Source organism: Diuraphis noxia, unplaced genomic scaffold (genome assembly GCF_037042655.1).
Source record: "Diuraphis noxia isolate RWA-SAM2 unplaced genomic scaffold, SU_Dnox_SAM2 contig0004, whole genome shotgun sequence".
NCBI lineage: Eukaryota > Metazoa > Arthropoda > Insecta > Hemiptera > Aphididae > Diuraphis > Diuraphis noxia.
Window position 1 is genome coordinate 46,499,334 of NW_028301714.1, and position 19,829 is coordinate 46,519,162.

Below are 19,829 nucleotides of genomic sequence, written 5' to 3' on the forward strand. Positions count from 1 at the left end.
ACCGTAAATAATTACTGGCGGTTTTTGCACGTGATTTGTATACGGCTTTCGTCAAAGTATACAGCTATCCACTATATCCAGTCCTTGTACACAGAATATACATCAGCCTGGTAATCTAATAGTGTTTTCTTAAGTTGAAGTTTTTTTTTTACAATGACACATTATACAAAATTAAAAAATAATAAATAATGGAAGTATCGTAATTGACTAATAATGAGTTTTCAATAGTTCCGTGCATATAATTAAATATATTATCATAAATATAAAAATATTTTTTTACCAGTATTCATCATATTTTTCAATATTACTTAATTAAAAAGTTTACCAACGACGAATTATTTGAATATTTAATGTTGTGTATTTTTTCACGAGAAACTATAATCGCGTAAGTACACATTTACTAAAAGCGAACGAAAAATGTCATTATCAAACATTAAATTCACCGTGACCATTACCATTTCCAATATAAACTTTATATTAATGCCAAATACTTTTACTTTGTGTACCTAAATGATTTATGCACCTTTATTGCATAAAACTAATATTTTCTTCATGAATTTTATCGTTTTGCACGGCGGCGCACTGAATTAAATTATTTATAATAAATGACACACAGAACGCTTCGTGTCCGTGGTAACATGATTTACTTACGTACTTTCTTATCACGCCACTATTATAGACGACCAGTTTTTAAACTATTTAGTCGTTACGATTTCGACTGAATTGAAAATAGATTTAATAATATCATGTTAAAAAAAAATATATAGAGATAAAGAGTGATTGAGAAGGAGAAAAATATGCGATTATAAACCCTTGTTCCACGAAAAAGTACTTAAAAAAATGATTATGTACGAAAATAACGTTTGCAAAAGAAAGGATTATATAATAATAATAATAACAATAATATGACGGGGGAGACGACTACGATGAAATTGGAAAAATTAATGGAATTCCAGTGCGCAAATCCACTCGGTATATAATCATAAGCGTTATCGACTGCTTGAAATGAAAAACGGGTTGGCGTATTATTATAATAATTAGGTGAAGTAGCTGCTGGGCCCGCGTATGTTATAAAAATATTAATTATTAAAGTCACCACTATTTTGTATTATTGGCAGCTTAAAAAAACAATACGCCGACAGATCGTACGCTTTAACACACGCGCAATAATATAGTATATTATAATATTATTTTATGTTATTTTATACGGGCTCGGCCCAATGTAGGTACACTTATAAGTAAGTGAATTATACACGGAAATATTATTATGAATGTACATATACGACATTTTTATTGTATTTCGTCCCGTGTTCCCGCGCGCCATCATGCCATCAATACGATATTATATTATATCTATTGCTATAATATTATGTTCCGTTGTACAGTTGTCTAGCGAAACGTTCATGACACACGCACGTAAACGCACGTGCATGCACGCATGTAAGTACGCGTACTGTAGAGAAAAATGCGGTTAAACTTTCCACGGTTTTTCGTGTACACGCCGCCGTTTCCCAGTCATCGTTGTCGTCGTCGTTCCATTTACGGAAAGTGGTCTACGGCGACACGAGCGTCCGCGCGGTGTGTATTGCTCGCCGCAAAATTTATGGCTTCTTATTAGAATATCATGTGCGCGCGGTTTCGCTATAATATATAGATAGGCACACATACACACACATACACACACATAAATGTATATTTACTCACACACACATATTATATACTATATATATATATTGTATGCCGCGCGCACTCGCGTCACCTATCTATGCCGCACTCGGCTCTCCGCCACCGCCACCGCCGACGTTCACGGTCCGAAGATCGGTCCCGCTTTTAACGTCCGGATGAGAAAATAATGAGCTGTTGCCATTAAAAATATAAGAAAGAAATAAATAAATAAAATATCATAACGTGCGCACCAGTGGAAGATATACGAGTATAATATAATATATCGCGTATACATAGGAGTAAAAAGCGAAAACGAGCGTGCTGGATATCGATCTTTTATTATTATATATCATTTCATAATATTATATTTTATATTATACACTGCCCCGCGGAGAGACTATTAAACGGTTTTTATTATTATTATTATTATATGCGAATATATTAGTCGTATAATATAACATTATTATTACATGTGCGCTGATTTGTATATATTGAAATTTAGAATCGCGAGTGTAGTGATAAACGCACATTATAATTGGGATAATATAATATGTTCGCATGACATTACCGGCGATCTAATTAAACGAAAAATTAAAGGAATTTTTTTTTTATCAAAAGTTAATTTACAATCTGTATCATACAATTATTGAATTATTACAATAAGTAAAATTGATATTTACAATAACATTAAACTTACTAACATAAGTAACGTGTAGAGGAGAAACCCATGCATTGGTAAATGGTAATACCTATTTTACTAAATAAATAGGTCTCTACGCCGGAAAAAATAAATTTAAGTAAAATAATTACCAAAGAAAATTCTAAATAAAAACGGTTTGAAGACGGATTTTCCGTTAACGTAGTAGTTTAGATGTCAAAATGTCAGTATAAAACTTTAAACAGATTACAAAAAAAATAAAACAAAATAAAATTGTGTTATTATAACAGTAGTATAGTATACTTGAAAGTTAAGATCATAAAAGGAGAAATAATAAAAACAAATAAGAATAATAGTAAAATAGGACCAGAAACGCCGAACATGCGGGTTATTTATTTAGTACGGAATGCTTGCAGTATATACAATGCGTGAAGGTACTTAATTTTTTTTTGTATCTTAATAACGATTATTATGCATACAGCAATTTGAATGCGAGTGCATTCAATCAAACGACAAGACAACGTGCAATTACCTCCGACACTCGACACTTGCATTATTATTCAATATCGTGTGCATGTACATACAAACTGTTTCAACACCTGCTACGCGGGATGCATCGAGCGAACATATCGCATATAATTGTACATGCACCAGGAAAAAAATTTAACGTCGGTTGGGATGCATAAGAAATTAAAATAATTGTTTGGTGGCCAAAAAAAAAAATGTAACTGTACATAAAGAACTGTTTAAAAAAAAAAAAAAATGCCTGGAAAAATAAATAACACGCCCACGCCGGATAAAAAAAAGAAACCGAACAAACCACCTGTATGCTCAGAAATCAACAGTCCCGAATTAATTTTTTTAGTTTCGATAGAAATCAACAGAAACATTCTTTCGTTTTGTTTTCGACAAGTGTTAATTTATTCTATTTCCTAAAATTAATCGTTCTATGCGTAGTATGTAAATCGGTTCACCTGCTCACGCACTACATAAATAAGCGCCTCGGGATCCGTCGCGTGGCCTATAAGATTTACGAAAAGCCTGTATGTATATAATATATACGTTAGTGCGTTACGTCGTAAAACAAAATATATGTATATCTATGTTATCTAGTTCCCATGTTATTTTGGATTTTTTGTTGTGCTTTTTTTATATATACACAAGGGTCATAATACGCATAGAAGTATGTTAATAAAAGGCTGAACACAAGAAGGGTCAATAACGAATACTCTTAATACCCTTTTCACATTTTTAATGAATATCGTCGAATAGTGGTGTTTTTTTTTTTTTATTACGTCATATTTTTGCACAACCCTTTTCATTCTAATTTACATTTGTGTTACACTTCACCGGATTTTCGCCCTATTAAACATTTGTAAATACGATGATAAAAGAACATAAAAATGTATATAAATTTGAAATGAAAAAAAAAATTGAGAATCAAGTGCGGTCTGACCGAACTACATGAATTTTGAGCTACGGCATAATCAGTTAGGTTTTTATTAGTTAGGATTGTTCGCATATAGGTATATTGAAGGATCTTTTGTGGTAAATCAAAATAATTGCACAAAAACACATTGGAATCGCAATGCCAAGTTTAACGATCCGAGAATGTGTTTATGGTTGTTTCTATTTTTATGGATCGGTCACTTGGCGAATATTATGCAGAAATTCAATTTATATATATACTCTCAGAAAAGTATTTCGCATCACTGCCACAATATTATTGAATAGACACAATCAAGGACGGACATTCAATAAAAAAAAAATTATTATTCATACATTACAATAATAATACAAATATGTCTTTTTATGATATGAAAAAAAAGCATAAGGCAATAAACACTTTGGTTAATTCAACACGACAAAAAAATAAAATGAAAAAAAAGAAGTGGAGCGTTTTGAAACAAGAAAAACTTTTACCCCACTGTGTTAAATGTTTCACCCTTTTGTTAGACTATACAAACTTTGAGGCATAAATTAACAATAAATAGTAATCAACGATCGTAAATGAAAGGTGTCCCATCTAAAGTTGAAAAAAAACATGAAATGTCATTTTAATCGTATAAGTACCTACTAAAAATTATGACTCGATCATTTTTCAAAACTTATCTTAAATATATATAAAAATATTTTAATGTGTTTAATGATTTTTGGGAGTGTTGTTTACGGAATTTTTATAAAAAGTGTGTTCTTATACAAAGTCATGATGATGTGTAATGTTTTAAAACGGCTCGTAGTAGTAATAACCGCACTATTGAAATAATTATTATTGCAACTTGGCACACGTTCTGTAAACTACACGTACGACAAATAATACCACATAAACTTTTTTCTTTTACACAGCATATACTTTTGGATTTCCTACAAGATTATTAACGAAAAATAAAATATAAAAATAACGTCGAAAAAAATATGATCACTGCATACTTACACGTTGTCCCATATATTTTAAGTTTCATAAAAAAAATCTACCTACATTTATTTTTATCGATTTGAATAATTTTTCCGTAATATATAATTAAGAGAATATTTAATTATTTATAGCCCACATATTTGGTGGTCTTACTGTTTTGTCGAGAGAGCGAGAGAGGAAATACTCTGATTGTCAGGAGACGTGACGAAGTTCGGCGGCAACAATATCACCAGTGGGATAAGTGAAGCCAAGGAAGGGAAATAAAGTCCATTTTTCGCAGTTTTAATTACAGCAGTGAAAATCGTAACGTGGCAGATTTGAAGAAATAACAAAATTAACTAAAAATATAAGATGTCCGTAAGAATTAAAACCCTTTTCGCCAGCTTTTTCCCATTAACTTTTCAAATAAGCCACCGGGTTGTCACTATATTTCATTGGTCGCGGCGCTATCCGCTACACTCCACACACCCTCGTCACCCAGTCGAGTACATATAATATAATAATAATAATAATATGGTGCGCGCTTGCGTGTAATGCAATCTCAGCGACCACGGCGAAGACGGCAAAATATTATATACATATTACATATATCATAATATATAATAATATAATTCTATAAAGAGGAAAATATTATTGCGGTCGTTATCGTGACAAAACGATTAAAAATCCGTACGTCTAGCCAGTAACTGCGTATATTTTATGGACAGTATGCGTGCATAATATATATAATATGCGAGAACAAGACTTATATGAATTTTCAGTATTATATGTGCGTTAAAAACAACTTCTCTATTTCTCTAACCTATTTAATCCATCTAATATATAGGACATGTGTTTAATAATATTCATATATTTTTTAAAATTTTTTTTCTAGTTATTTCATTTGTATAAATCATAATTGAGTTTTTTATAAGTCGTTATTTTTCTTCATAAACGCAAACACACAAAACTATAAATATGATGTACACCATCATTCTTGATGACGTCATAACTCATAGGTTATGACAACAAAGGCTAAATATTGTCGTCATCACCGTCACTGAGACGGAGGGTAAACCTACGCATCACCATGGAAAAAATCATCTTTACCTACATAACTGGGTCAAAGTCGCCCTCCTTTAACACCACTGCCATAATACACCATTCTTCGTGCAGTTATTCGGTCGACTACCGCAGCATTTGGTAAGCGGAAATTCGATTAAAACTGACAAAATATTTTTTATGTATATAATAACGTTATTTCGTAACGATACGGGAAAGACGTATGTGTTTCTTATATATATTTCTACGCGCATATACATACATACAGCATGGTCACAGTATATAATATAATATTTTTATTAATAATCGTTGGACACCTGCTATACAATATATAAGCAACATATAGTGTAGGTTTTATATTGTTATACCCTACCGCTGAGTGCCTATAGGTACAAAAATAAACACACACACAAGCGCGCGTGTGTGTTTTACTATAGTGAACCGAATAATAAATAACGATATTGAAACAACGTCTCCTCACCTTAGCTGTGTGGGTGCGCAGACTGGACTCGGTGGCGAAACCTTTGCCGCAGATGGTGCAGTGGAACGGCCGGTTTTTGGCCCTCTCCACTTGGGCATCGTGATTGCGGAGATGTTGCTGTAGATTGGACAGCTGTATGAAAGCTCGTCCGCACTCGGCCAAGTGGCATCTGTAAGGTCGTTCTCCTGTTGAACGAAAACAAAATACATGAACAACGAAAATATAATACGCGTTTCAACCGTCACCGTACAACAGTAATCACAATAATAATAATAATAGCATGTCGGAAGAAAACAAAAACTTAAAAGTAGTAAAAAAAATGCCATCATAACCGGTTATACTGCAGTCGTTTCATATGCAAATAATACTGACAAACATTATACAGCGTTGAGCTCGATGTGTACTGTATAGGTACCTACTCGCGTGCAACGATATAATATTATACAAATGTGGTCCTTTGCGGAAGGAAGAGCCGCTATTGTTTTAACACGTTAGCACGATGCCATCTGATTTTTTTCACAAGTCGTCGTTATATTATATTATTCTATTTATTTTTTTCGAATCTGTTTTTTTCCCTTTTTTGTTTTTAACAGTGTGTATTATGCATATACATATAGGTGCATGTATATAATATAATATGTGTATCCATCCTATACGCGTTGCACTGCCGTCTCCCGTGTATATCCCGTCGCGAGTGATACACACTGCGGCACCTTGAGAACCGCGCGTATCCAATTAGATATTCTTTTGTTACATTTTTACCGACACGTTATGGTAATTTTACCCGGATATGTGCATTTTTTGCGCCAACAAATATAATAATTCCCCTTTCGTCCAAACCCCTTTTCGCAGCCTGCAACGTGATCCCCGCGGACGCTTTTGTTTTAACGTGAGCATTTCAAATGATTCTCTAATTTATTTATTTAATTTTTTTTTTATATTATTATTATTATTATTTTTTGTTCACAACGCTTCTTAGCGCGTCTTCCGTGGGAGATTATTCATATAGAAATTCTATAATGTGCAGACCACGTAGTACCTATACTGTGGGTCTGTAGTGAACTATACTCGCGCACACAAAGGCTGTTACAAAGGCCCGTGGTAAACTCAGAACGAACTCTAATAATATTCTCGTTTGCTTTAGAACAGTGTGCATATTTTATAAAATATTGTTGCGACCAACCGACATTTATACTTATAGTTGATTTACTCAATGTGTGTGAACGCGGAATGAGCGCGCTTACACGTGTGTAAAAAAAATGTATTTATCGTATTGTTTTATATTCCAGATTGTTTTGTTATTTGTTTTTATGTGATTGAGAGAATCTGCGTACGTGATATGGTATATACCGATATACCGTTATTACCTATGTACATATTATGCACATACATGATGTGTACTATATAATCATGTTAAAATGACGCGTATACGGCTGCCAAAATAAACGTGATTGAGGGCAGTATAATAAAAAACACACGGGTGGCAGACCGGGTGGATTTTTCCCTGAATGATTTTCGGGAAAACGTCGCAAAAAATGTTCATATACATATAATAAGCACATCATGCATGCGTTATAATACATCTATATAATGTCACGAGATTTATGTACCGAAACGGGTGGACCATAAATCGCATCGTTCATATTTTTCGGCGAGGCTGTGTTATTTTTTGTTCAATTCCCATCGGTTTTTTGCAGCGTGTTTTCATTATTATAATATTATTTACAGTCCCTGGAACCGCGTTGTTTTTTGGACAAAAAAACAATTCGGCTTTGGTAGAATGATTTAAAACACTGGGATCCACAAAAATACAAAATAATAAAATATATTATGCGTACAATATCGAAATTCATATACGTCATTCTGTCGATTGCTCGCACGCACAACAGTGACTAATGACAATAATAGTATTTTTATTGTTAATTGTCCGGTCCTGTCTCTATATACGTATGTATAGTTAGTGTGTACAATATTATACACAATTATACAGGTCGTTTCACCAAGTATGCTCATCCCAATTTTTAAATTAAGTAATGAGTTTCTTCATAACATTTTGATTTTGAATTTTGAAATGACTTGTTAAGGACCATAAAAAAGAGGGGGCTCATTTGAAAATAGAAGAAAAACTAAAAATATGGGTTTTAAATACATTTAAAAATTAAAAAAAAAATCTTATTTTGTATAACTGTATTATTGAAAAATGAGGGATGTAATATTGGTGAATCACCTTTTTTATAGATTAATATGTTAACTTAGATAACGTTCTGTGATTATCACCTTAATGTATATCATGTACCTATCTATCTGTGTCAATTTTAAAAATTACAGTTACATAAAATGGGCCGCTTACAGGTAAATGATAGTCCGTGTGTGTGTTTAATAACAATGATAATAATATAATAACACGGTAATACGGTTTTGACGACAGGTAAATGGCAATATAACTGGCGGTGGCTATTTTGTTTTTCCAATAAAAAGTTTTCTGAAGAGAAAAAAAGTCCGGTAATTGTTTGCAGTAAGCGACTACAATATAAATAATTGAATTTAGTCCCTTTTCAACCCTTTGACGGGATTAAAACGGAGAAAAAAGACCTTTTATTATTGTTGTTGGTGGTCACACAGTAGGTATAGTGTTTTGGCTTTTTTTTTTCATGTGGTTTTGAATCTTTTATACGTTTATAATCGAGGTATTTATACGAATGATGCTGTAAAATCTCAGTGACCAATCCTTAATATCGGTGTATTCGTATATACTAATTAAGCAAGCTATCCCAATGAAACTATTATTAGTTAAAATGCATTACGGCTCTTTTTGTATGAATTTATAATTTTTTCTTAAGAACTATCGTATAGCACTATAACTGCAGCTAACGAATAATGTGATTTTTATTATAACTTATTATTACAATTAATAGTTGTATTATATAGGTAAGTATATATTTATAATATATCTTAATAAAAAAAAAGATTTGATTGAAATCAAAAAAATGCTGAGTTATGGCTGAGAATTAATAACTGATTAGTGCGATTATAGACATATATAATAAGTGCATTAATGCATATACCAGATTGACCTTTCAACTGCATTCTTATAACTTTTTAGTAGCAATCACCTTGAAAGCAACACGAACAACACCATAAAACTATAATTATTCCCGAACATATTCCGTGCATTTTATATTATATAATATACTAATACCTATATCTACCTATGTCAATATATTATAATGACGTATTTATATATATTTAAACATAATAATATACGTATTCCCGTAGTTGTATAATATTATGATAAATATTAAATTATATTATACGTCCGTATTTGTGCACACATAAATTGGATGGATAAAAAGAAAAAAATCTGTTAAGATGAGCGGTACACGTTTGTGAGCGGGTTGGGTGGATTATTATAATTTTTTTTCTTCTTATCGATGCGTGCCTATGTCCAATAAATGTCGTTCGTGCCCATAAACGGCTTGTTTTCCGTTAACATTCTCTATGTGTAGGTACGCGTCCTATAACCGCCGCTGCAGTGGTGCACAGTGCACACACACAGACTTTATATATACATATAAGGAGCGCGGGATTAGAAAAATAAGAAAAAAAGGAGAGAAAAATATCGAGTAAGCGAAGAAGTAATCCCGTCGATATTTAAAAAAAATAAAAAATAAATACATGTAAGAAGTCGATTTAATCCATTCGGAACGTGACCGATAATTTATTGCCTCAAAGTGTTCAGCTGAATCTACATACTTAATGAACTTTGTCCACTTTTTCATTAACCCAACGTGTATACTGTCGATAAACTCTGCTGTAAATCATCGTACATCGCGAGCTAGACCTAAAGTGACCCTGTTCGGAGACACTTTCTACACACACACTCACTTGCACCTTATAAACACGTGCGAATACTCTCACACACTCACACAAACACAGTAAACACACACACACACACACGCTCCACACACAATGTACGTACAACAAGCAGCATACATCGGCTGTAGTTGGACTTGGAACATTGCCCGAACTCACTCATGTGTATATATATATATATATATATATATACAATATTATAATATATATAAAGTGATAAAATATGAGAGCCGAGTGCATATAGATTATATAGATGCAATACATGTATACATATATTATATTATATTATACACACAAACGTTGTATACGTTACTTCGACGACGTCTTGATGGTATCTTTATACTTGATGATATGTGCACTGATGTTTATCGGATAAACTGTTTTGGAGCAAAAAAAAAAAATAGTGGAAACTTTCCACCGGAAAGATGTGCGTACATTAAATGTTATATATACTAAGTATAATATTATATACGTGGCCAACGTTATTATAGATAGTTGTTTCACATTTTGCGTATATAGCTAACAAATTTCCGATCTTGCCATTGTCACATTTATACGCGAAATAAAAGTATTGAACCGATCGATTTGTAAAGACTAACTTAAGTAGCGTAATTTTTAACAACCACTTTTTCTCACCTCGCAAAATACGTGACCGGAATACGATTAAAAAGTACTTGTCGTTTCCCCAAAGAAATATTGTTATTATTATACGGAAAAAAGGCTCAGTTTTTCCGGACACTTAATAATAATATTGTATCGCCTTTGCTTCGTTTATATGCTAATGACCGTGTGGTTGATGACAACGGTGGGCGTGGACAAGGGCTACAAAATTAACTGTGTTAGACGAGAAAAAAAATGTATAAGAAACTTAAACACTCACCACCACCTTATTATCGTGACCCTTTTACGGAAATTAAGTGCGTACGTTTTGCGTGAGTTTTAACTTATACATTTTTTTAACCCTTCCTGTGAACACAGCAGGTATCGTCCACTAATGTCTTCTGGTTTCCTGGATTAAATTGGCCTTACCAAAATATATTATATGAAAAAAAATATAATAATAATACCATTCTATTTTTCGATTACTTATTTCATTTCTGCCTACGTACTAATGAACATTATTTTGGTGGTATTCAGAAAAAACAAAAACGAGTTCAAGAGTTCAGACATATATAAACTGAGAATTGCGATTTCGTGACGCCAACATAGTTGGTATACAGAACACGCAGATTACACGACTGCCACTGCCACCACGTGACGCCGTGTGTGAACGCGTAACGCATAGACCAAACGTGTTGACCAATAGTGAAATCGCTAGACACGACTAGACCAAACCCATTTTTGCGCGGCCATCAATGCAGCAATTTAACCCCCACCGCAACCGACGCCAACGCCGCCACCGCATCCGACGTTGACGACCATCAAAAAGGGTGTTCGCCGCCACTTCCATTTCATTTCCCACCGCCTTTTCCTTCGTCTAAAAAACGTCCAAGTTAGGGTCCAGAGTGACGAGAAAGACCGAGTGAGGAAGAGAGAATACTGTCTATATACACACGGAAATCAATAATTCCAATTTGTATTTTAGACGAAATGTATTGAACGTATATGTAACGCATGTAACGAACTTGTCATTTAGATGTCTATGACTTATGGGCGATAAGTACACCAATACTGCAACGTTTCACATTAAGTTATAAAATTCACTGGGGTGTTACGTATTATAGGTAGGTATATTATAAAAATATACATATATCTGTATACGAGTAATGAATTAATGTATAATATAACTTATTTAATTAGCTTGTTAAGAAGTATTATAATAACCATTGAGCGCGTAACGAATATACACGTGATCCCCACTAAATATGTTATGCGTATACAAGGTTAAAAGTACAACTTTTTAGACTCTTTAATAGACTAAAACTATACAATATATTATGATAAAGACAACAATATAAAGTGGATTATTGTAGTGTATTGTGATTTATGAATCAGCAGTTTATTTATGTAGGTTTATTGGACAGGAATAGTAAGCAGTGTACCTAATACCTATATATATATATCATATATCTAAAATTCAAGATTCGTTTACCAAATTCAATTTTTTCAAAATTTAAATTACGATAATGTGATAGGTATTTCATTAGTATTGAACAACGGGGTCGCATTATTTAGTTTACGTGAAAAATGAAATGTTTTAATCGTTTGAACAAATGAGTTATGTCAGTAGGTAACGTTTAAAGATAAATCACTGTGTACGACCCTGAGGGGGTGTGTAATTATATACATTTTTAGTCCACGAGTTTTATCGAAAAATCTCGTTTTGAATAGTCTAGATTTTGGTTGTAAAAATTATATAGGTACCTACAATACCTAATGTTTTCTTTATTTTTGTTATTATATATAGGTACCAGGATGTTTCACCGCCTAAATAATGGCATTAAATTATACCTTCCGCAGTTTTCTCGAGTCACAACGATCATTATGAATATTATTTAGATTATATTGTAATATAATTCATAACAAATATATATTTTAATTATATATAGTAATAGGACGTATGGTTTTTTATGAAAATATATAAAATAAATTGAAACTCTGAAGATTTTTGTTTTCGAATACATACGTTATTAAAATAATTTTAATTTGATCTATAATAATAAAAAATGTAAGATAAAACAATTATTTTCAATTTTATAATCATTCTATAAAGGTCGGAATTTTAAGAAAGAATGTTAAATGTTCAGATTAATGTTGGTACACTGAACCACTGAACTATTTTTTTACGGCCATCAATCCGGTTCGCATCGAGGGTAAGACTTCATCAATATAATACTTATAATATATAGTTACTAAATCTAATATAATGAATAATAGCAAATCGATAATGTGCAATAATTGTAAGAATACAATATAATATTATAGTGTGCAACTAGTAGTAAAACTTCGTAATAATAACAAAAATATAATAATATATAAATGTTCAGATAAACTGCCACTATAGCCGCCAGTTAAAACGGATTAGCCGCCAATCAGTCGGCCGCCGCCCGCCGCTGCACTGTATGGAACGTGTCCGGCGGAAGACGTCTTTATACTAATATTCTAAACAAATAGCCAAATAGGTATTTGTATATTTGTACTGTACCGTCTGTACCTATTACTTTACGCATTATAGTATTATTATGTATATCCGCGCGTGCCGTTTTTACGTTTACTCCTTACCTACGACGGTCGTTCTTCCCACCGCTGCCACTCATTACGCGGTCGTACATATTATAATAATATAATACATATTATATACACCGCGCGTCGCTATTAAAATATTAACTCACACTGCTACGAAACTGGTACCGGTACTTCCGGCGAATATATTATTATTTATACTATTTTGAAAATTATTATTGTGAAATGCGAATAATATGAATTAATTCCTATATATTTATAAGGTATGAGTCCAGAGACCTGCAGGGTGCTTTTTGTTTACGTGCACGAAACGCGAGCCGTCGATATTGCTGGACATTGCCAATTGCCATATAGTACCGTAGTTGTTCACGACCGCCGTCTATACCTACCACTATAATAAGTACAATATTATATTGTATATACGGTCTCTGTGTAATAGCGTGTATGAAGTTGTAATTTGCTGATAATAACGTTTGCAGTTTTGTACACATATTGTAATAAATTATAATATTACATTGTAATGTGCATCACCTATACTATTGCTATACTGTCCTACTATATAGTATTGCAGCAGTGTATGGTATTGTATTTTTATTAGATGTATTATACTTTTTACACGCGGTTTGATTGCCTCGGCGATTTACCTGTCGTATCCATTATAGCTCTCCACCACCCCGCTGACTTTTCCATCGGTGACGAAGCACAACACACCCTCGGTGGTTAACGAGTAAAAACGCTCGAGTGCTTTGAATTCGATGTCGTTTATATAGATAAAAATATCATGTTATACATAGAGTATTAGAGAATTATACTATGAAATTTGAAACTTATAATACCATGATAGTTGAATCTGTATGCTGACCGCGGAGAATAAGTTTCGCCGTTTTTTTACCACTGCGTGTTAATAATTACTATTATTTCGACGCTGATTCTGTTTTGTCGACGATAACATTTTTCACCGGAGATTGGAGTACACGCGGAAATTGGTTTCGGTAATTTGATTCATTCCCCCCGGAGCTCGACCAAAATCATATTTATGCACCATCGTTGCTATATAATATTATGTATTTATCAATTTTTGGATATGCATTTTTTCTCTCATTCGATGTCGATTTCGTTTTACAGAATTGAATGACCATTCGTGGGCATTAAACAGCTTAGAAATGTGTAGGGATATTAATAGCAATGAGTTTATCCACATGGACAAAGTAGGCTTTTTTAAAATACAAAATGCGTTTCTGTGTAATATAATTTATAATTTTTAGGTACTGCAAATTACGATTGAAAAATAATCATATTATACATTTTAAAATACATATAAATACTATTAAAAGTTCGTTGCAGTGTTTGATCTGCTATATTTTGATGTATTCTGATTAAATATATCGGGAATTTTTCGGAAAAACACAAATCACTATTGAATTATAGAAAAAAAAATCCTACGTTGATAATTAAATCAATGTATAGTATCCGTTTATGATTTTTTTTGTATGGTTAACGGTTTACTACGTAACATTATATACTTTGAATCTACACTAAAGCAAACCGTACAACGTACTTTGATGAAAATTATTATGAAATTTATATAAATTATAACCTAATTGCATACATGTATAATAATAATAATATTTATAAATAATAATCGTGGTGACTGCGATTAGACACAATTCATACATTGGTGGTTAGTCGTATCGGTGGAAATGACAGGGTCGACAGCGTATAGTGCACTGAACATGTTATACAATTTATACACATGCAGTGTATAATAATAATAAATATTAATAATTATAGTTGACCACGACGCAAGAATGACATTTCATTTATTTTTGTTTCATACCTAATTTAGGCAGTAGGCTCATCATGTTATTATTATCATAAATTCATAATTTAAGTAATAGTCATTACCTATAGGTAGGTGACCTATAGTTCATTTACGTCTCGTTTAAATCTAAAAATTGTACTACCGTAAAAGTACTTAACATTACATAATTTATCATCGTATTAAGTATACCTAAACATATTTATATGTACACAGGGATATATTAAAATAATTAGCGTTTTTCTAGGATTATTCTTACATCGGTAACATTCGTTATACCCTTGCGTATTTTGCGTACACAGTGCTGGACATCAGCCATGTTTGATTTCGCACACGCCCACATATGTGCGCCAAACCCCACCCAGAGGGGGTGAGAAATGAGAATGTGAGATATTATTACCTATTATTATTATTATTATATACGCATAATATATACGATGTCGATGCGTGGCGTGTGAGAGCCAGTTCTGACGCAGCTGCAGTTTTAATCGCACGCGTACGAATCGTATACACGTATATAATATAAAAAATAATAATTGAGTATTATAGTGGTGTGTGTGTCTGAGTGGAAAGACTAATATTTATTTGGCTAGTAATTAAAAAAGGAGTCTCTCCGACGACGTTCGATTAAAACGCTATACTATACCTAATAATATATATTATCTATACCAATGACTATAAAGTACAAAATTATAGAGTGGACATAACGGAGGGAAAATGTGATTTCTATTAAAATTTTTAAAAATATTCGAACATAAGTGTTTACTATATTATATACATATTTACTTTTTAATAAACGTCAGGATTAAATGGAGCAAAAAAGCGGTGCCAGGCTACTTGTTGATGATATTGAATTTATCAGACAATAATTGGAAACTTTTTCGTTCGTTTTTTTTATATTATTTTTTTATGCGACAACACGGGAGTGCCGGCGAAACGCCCTTTTTTCCAATATCTGTTAAAAGTAAATAACAATAAAACGACCAATGAGTTGACAAGGGTCCGTGTGCGCAGCCACGGTGGTCGTCGCAGTAGGGAAAAATCAAGAAGGTTTTTTTCGTATTTCGTCGCTCTTTTTATATTCATAAAAAGGGGAACACTTTTCTCCGAGAATATTGAAGGGAAGAAAATTAACGGGAATGAATAGCTGTTAATGATGGACCATTTTTCGAAACGTGATTTATTCGGGAAATGCGAAAAAAATGATTATATTTTTTTTGTGTTAATTTCATTCCATTTATTTATTTAGTTTTTTTTCCATTTGTAAATTGTTAGTGCTCACTACAATCTTTTTTTATGTAGTATAGAAGGATATATTTACATTTCAATTTTCAAAGCTCAAACGTATTATTCATATAAATATCATCAGGCGGATATTTTATTGCACATCGATACGCCTACGATACTACAATGGTTACTATTATTATTCACACATTATTATATGCAGTCCTGTAATAATATTGTTATTAATAATTTGTGAATTACTGCTGATCTAGATTTTATTACAATAATAATAATTAATAATTTTTGTTTGCTTATTCGATGCGTTTGGTTTTTAATGAATTATCCGTAGTTGACAGATTTTGGTCATAAAAGAGAAAAATAACAATAAAACGTTTCACGCGTTAGTCTAACAAATAATTCAATTATTCACATCGTCTGAAAACCACGAGATGACTCCACAGAAATCAGGGAAATCACGCCTTTCGTCCACCACTGATAAACTTGCACATCGGTTCAATGACACAGCCCGCGCGACTGTGTTCGAAGTTAATCTACAGTTTTTATCTCGTTCAATTAAATAAAGTCTATAATAATATGTTCGAATGACTTTATAATTTAGATTATACATAAAACTTTCATAATAATATAATATTTTATCAATACGCGTCGAGACTGCTATTATATATAAGCGATATAATTATGTAAACAGTTTTGTGAAGTGCACGTCGTTACCGTCGCACTAGAACATAGAATGTTTTATTACACTGCAGTACCTTTATAATTGCAGCGCATTATATAATTTGTAATATTGTGAGAATGTTTCCATCAATCACAAAAATTGCAATAACAATATCGAAAAAATTCGTGAGATTAGGTACTCAGTTTTTATTTTTACTCAGTCCAAAAAAGACAAAGCCGGGTGGTTATTCGATTAGTAAAAACGTCGGCGTTACTATTTTGTAAAACTTATCGGTCGAAACGTATAATTAAAACTCCGTCACCGTTTCAGCTTTTAGGAAAATATTTTTTTTTTCACCAATCTTGAAACAGAACACAACGGTAAATTTTACGGGCAGCGGATGGAAAGGCTTTTCAAAAAGTTTGAATACATAATAATATAAATGAATGCGCCTGAGAAAATGTCGAACAGAAAAAAGTCTACAACCGATAATGGGCGCGGGGTGAGTTCCACGAAGTGATGGAGAGGTGTTTGACAGGGAGAGAGGATACAAATTGGTTGTATATGATTGGAAATTCGCGGGCTTGTATAGGAATTAAAAACAATATAACAACTTTACTCGACTTTCTTATTGTGTTTTATCTCGTCGTCACAGCAGAATCAGTATATATATAATATAGGTACACCATATATATTCTGTAAAGAATTTTTAATTTTTATTTACTCTTTTGTTGCTTCCAAAATCCATTTCCTAAAATTACAGTTGTAATAGCGGCCATGAAATTCCGGTAACTTGTGCGCCGTACAATTGCACATATAAAAACGAGTGTTTTATATAATTTTTGCGCATTCATTATTAGCAGCAAGCCTAGTTTATTGTATAGTGTTGTAATTTTAAAGCCAAGCGTAAAATTTTTATATCGGACCATAATCGAATCGCATCTGATATATTGTCCTTATCATTATTATTAACATTATACAGCTTACACGGTTAGTTGAAAATGAAATAAATAATAATAATACATCCCGTCCAAATGTGCGTTACTCATATACACTTAGCTATTATATGTTTAGAGATTATATATTTTATTCAGTACCTGTGTGTAGTCTGGTGTGCTGTTGGACGTGGCTGAGCTGTTTGAATCGCCGCTCGCAGTAGGAACACTTGTACGGCTTCTCGCCGGTGTGCACGCGAATGTGCTGGACCAGCTGGTGATTGGAGCTGAACGACTTGAGACATTGCTGGCACTGGTGCGGTTTGCTCACTTCCAGGCCACTGCCACTTAACGAACTACCACCGATGCTGCCCGGCCGGCCGAAGTCGCGAGCCTGCATCTGCATGGCCGCCGACTTTTGCATGAATATCTGTAGCACAAACGAAACGGCCGTGAGTAGGTATACGGCGGAAGGGCAGACGATTGCCGTGGAAGAGGCGGCGGCGACGATTTTGCGTTCATTTTATCGTCAATCATGTCGACAATATTAGAGTGATCGAAATAATCAAAAATTGCTATACACGCGAGACGAAGGTACTGCCACGGCTGCTGTACTCGAACAGAGCCGGTTCGGGACCGGTATACGGTGTACGTGACGAAAAAGGGTACAACATATTATTATGTGTCAGTCACCGCGGCAAAAGGATTAGTGTACGGGGGGAGGGGGGAGAAACTAAAAAAAAAAATGAAATACTCGTATATGGGGTAAAATAAACACGCCGTGTATGAGGTCTCGCAAGGGTTGGCACACCTGACGTTTTAAAACCGTATACGCGAGATCATATGTATAATAACGCGTTGAAACGAGCGATTAATTAAAAAAAATAAACCCCTAGTATAGGGTTGAATTACTAGGTTACAGACTTTTTTTTATTTCGTTCTAAAATATTAATTGAAATGCTGCTTTTTAACCCACCCGTGTGGTTAATTAAACCGGAGCAATTAAAAAATTATACTTCGTCACCGCCTCCACGTCGCTGCCGTGTCATCGTAACCTGATGTAACACACTGTTTTTGCATATTATACTATATTATAGATTAAACACAAACACATAAACACACACATAATATACTTATAAATATAATAGCTTATACGGTATAATAATACAAGGGACATAATAACATTATGCAGAATGTACATTTATACTACTGCACGGACACAAGCATCATGCGAGTGCTTTGGTCGAAAACATAAAATAAAATTGGCAAAAAAAATAGGGAAAAAAACACGAGACGACACTACAAACAGCTACGGTTAAAAACAATAAACCACTTAACATTGATTGCATTTTCTCAGCAACTGTGATGGCCGTTATATGTATATATATATTTTTTTTATTTAGCACCGACTAAAAGTATAGTGGTAAAAAGGGGTAAATCCATTACAGACACTTAACGTAGCCGATGTGATTTTTATGGATTCCGACGATGATTAAAAACTATTTTTTATTCTCGCGCGCCCGAACGCCGTTTGACTGATATCCAAACATTTACACGACGAAAACGGCGGCCGAAGTGGGTTGCAAATAAGATAAAGTACAGACGAAAAAAAAAATTAAAATAACAGAGGGAAAAATTATTTTAATATTATTAATTTTGATTTACGCTGTACTCGGTGACGTCTCCCGCGGAACACAAACACACACCCCGCGTGAGTATGATCACCTGTAAAACACCACCACCACCACTACCATCGTCGTAGTAGTCAACATAAGGTCAACATAAGATAGTGTCTACGACGGTTCGAAACACCTGGTTGTAACGGGAAAACATTTTAACAAACAACCCTTTCGGA

The 19,829-nt window shown here is 33.2% G+C and overlaps 1 protein-coding gene across 1 annotated transcript in view; it reads right to left on the minus strand.

The window, feature by feature from the left end:
• LOC107168210 (uncharacterized) overlaps positions 1 to 19,829 on the minus strand; it is a 37,590-nt gene that overhangs the window by 8,249 nt on the left and 9,512 nt on the right. Inside the window, exons 4-5 of the mRNA XM_015517538.2 lie at positions 18,137 to 18,404; positions 6,262 to 6,446 (exon numbers count right to left, since the gene is read on the minus strand). Coding sequence (XP_015373024.2) covers positions 6,262 to 6,446; positions 18,137 to 18,404 — 453 coding nt within the window. The remainder of the gene's footprint in view (positions 1 to 6,261; positions 6,447 to 18,136; positions 18,405 to 19,829) is intronic.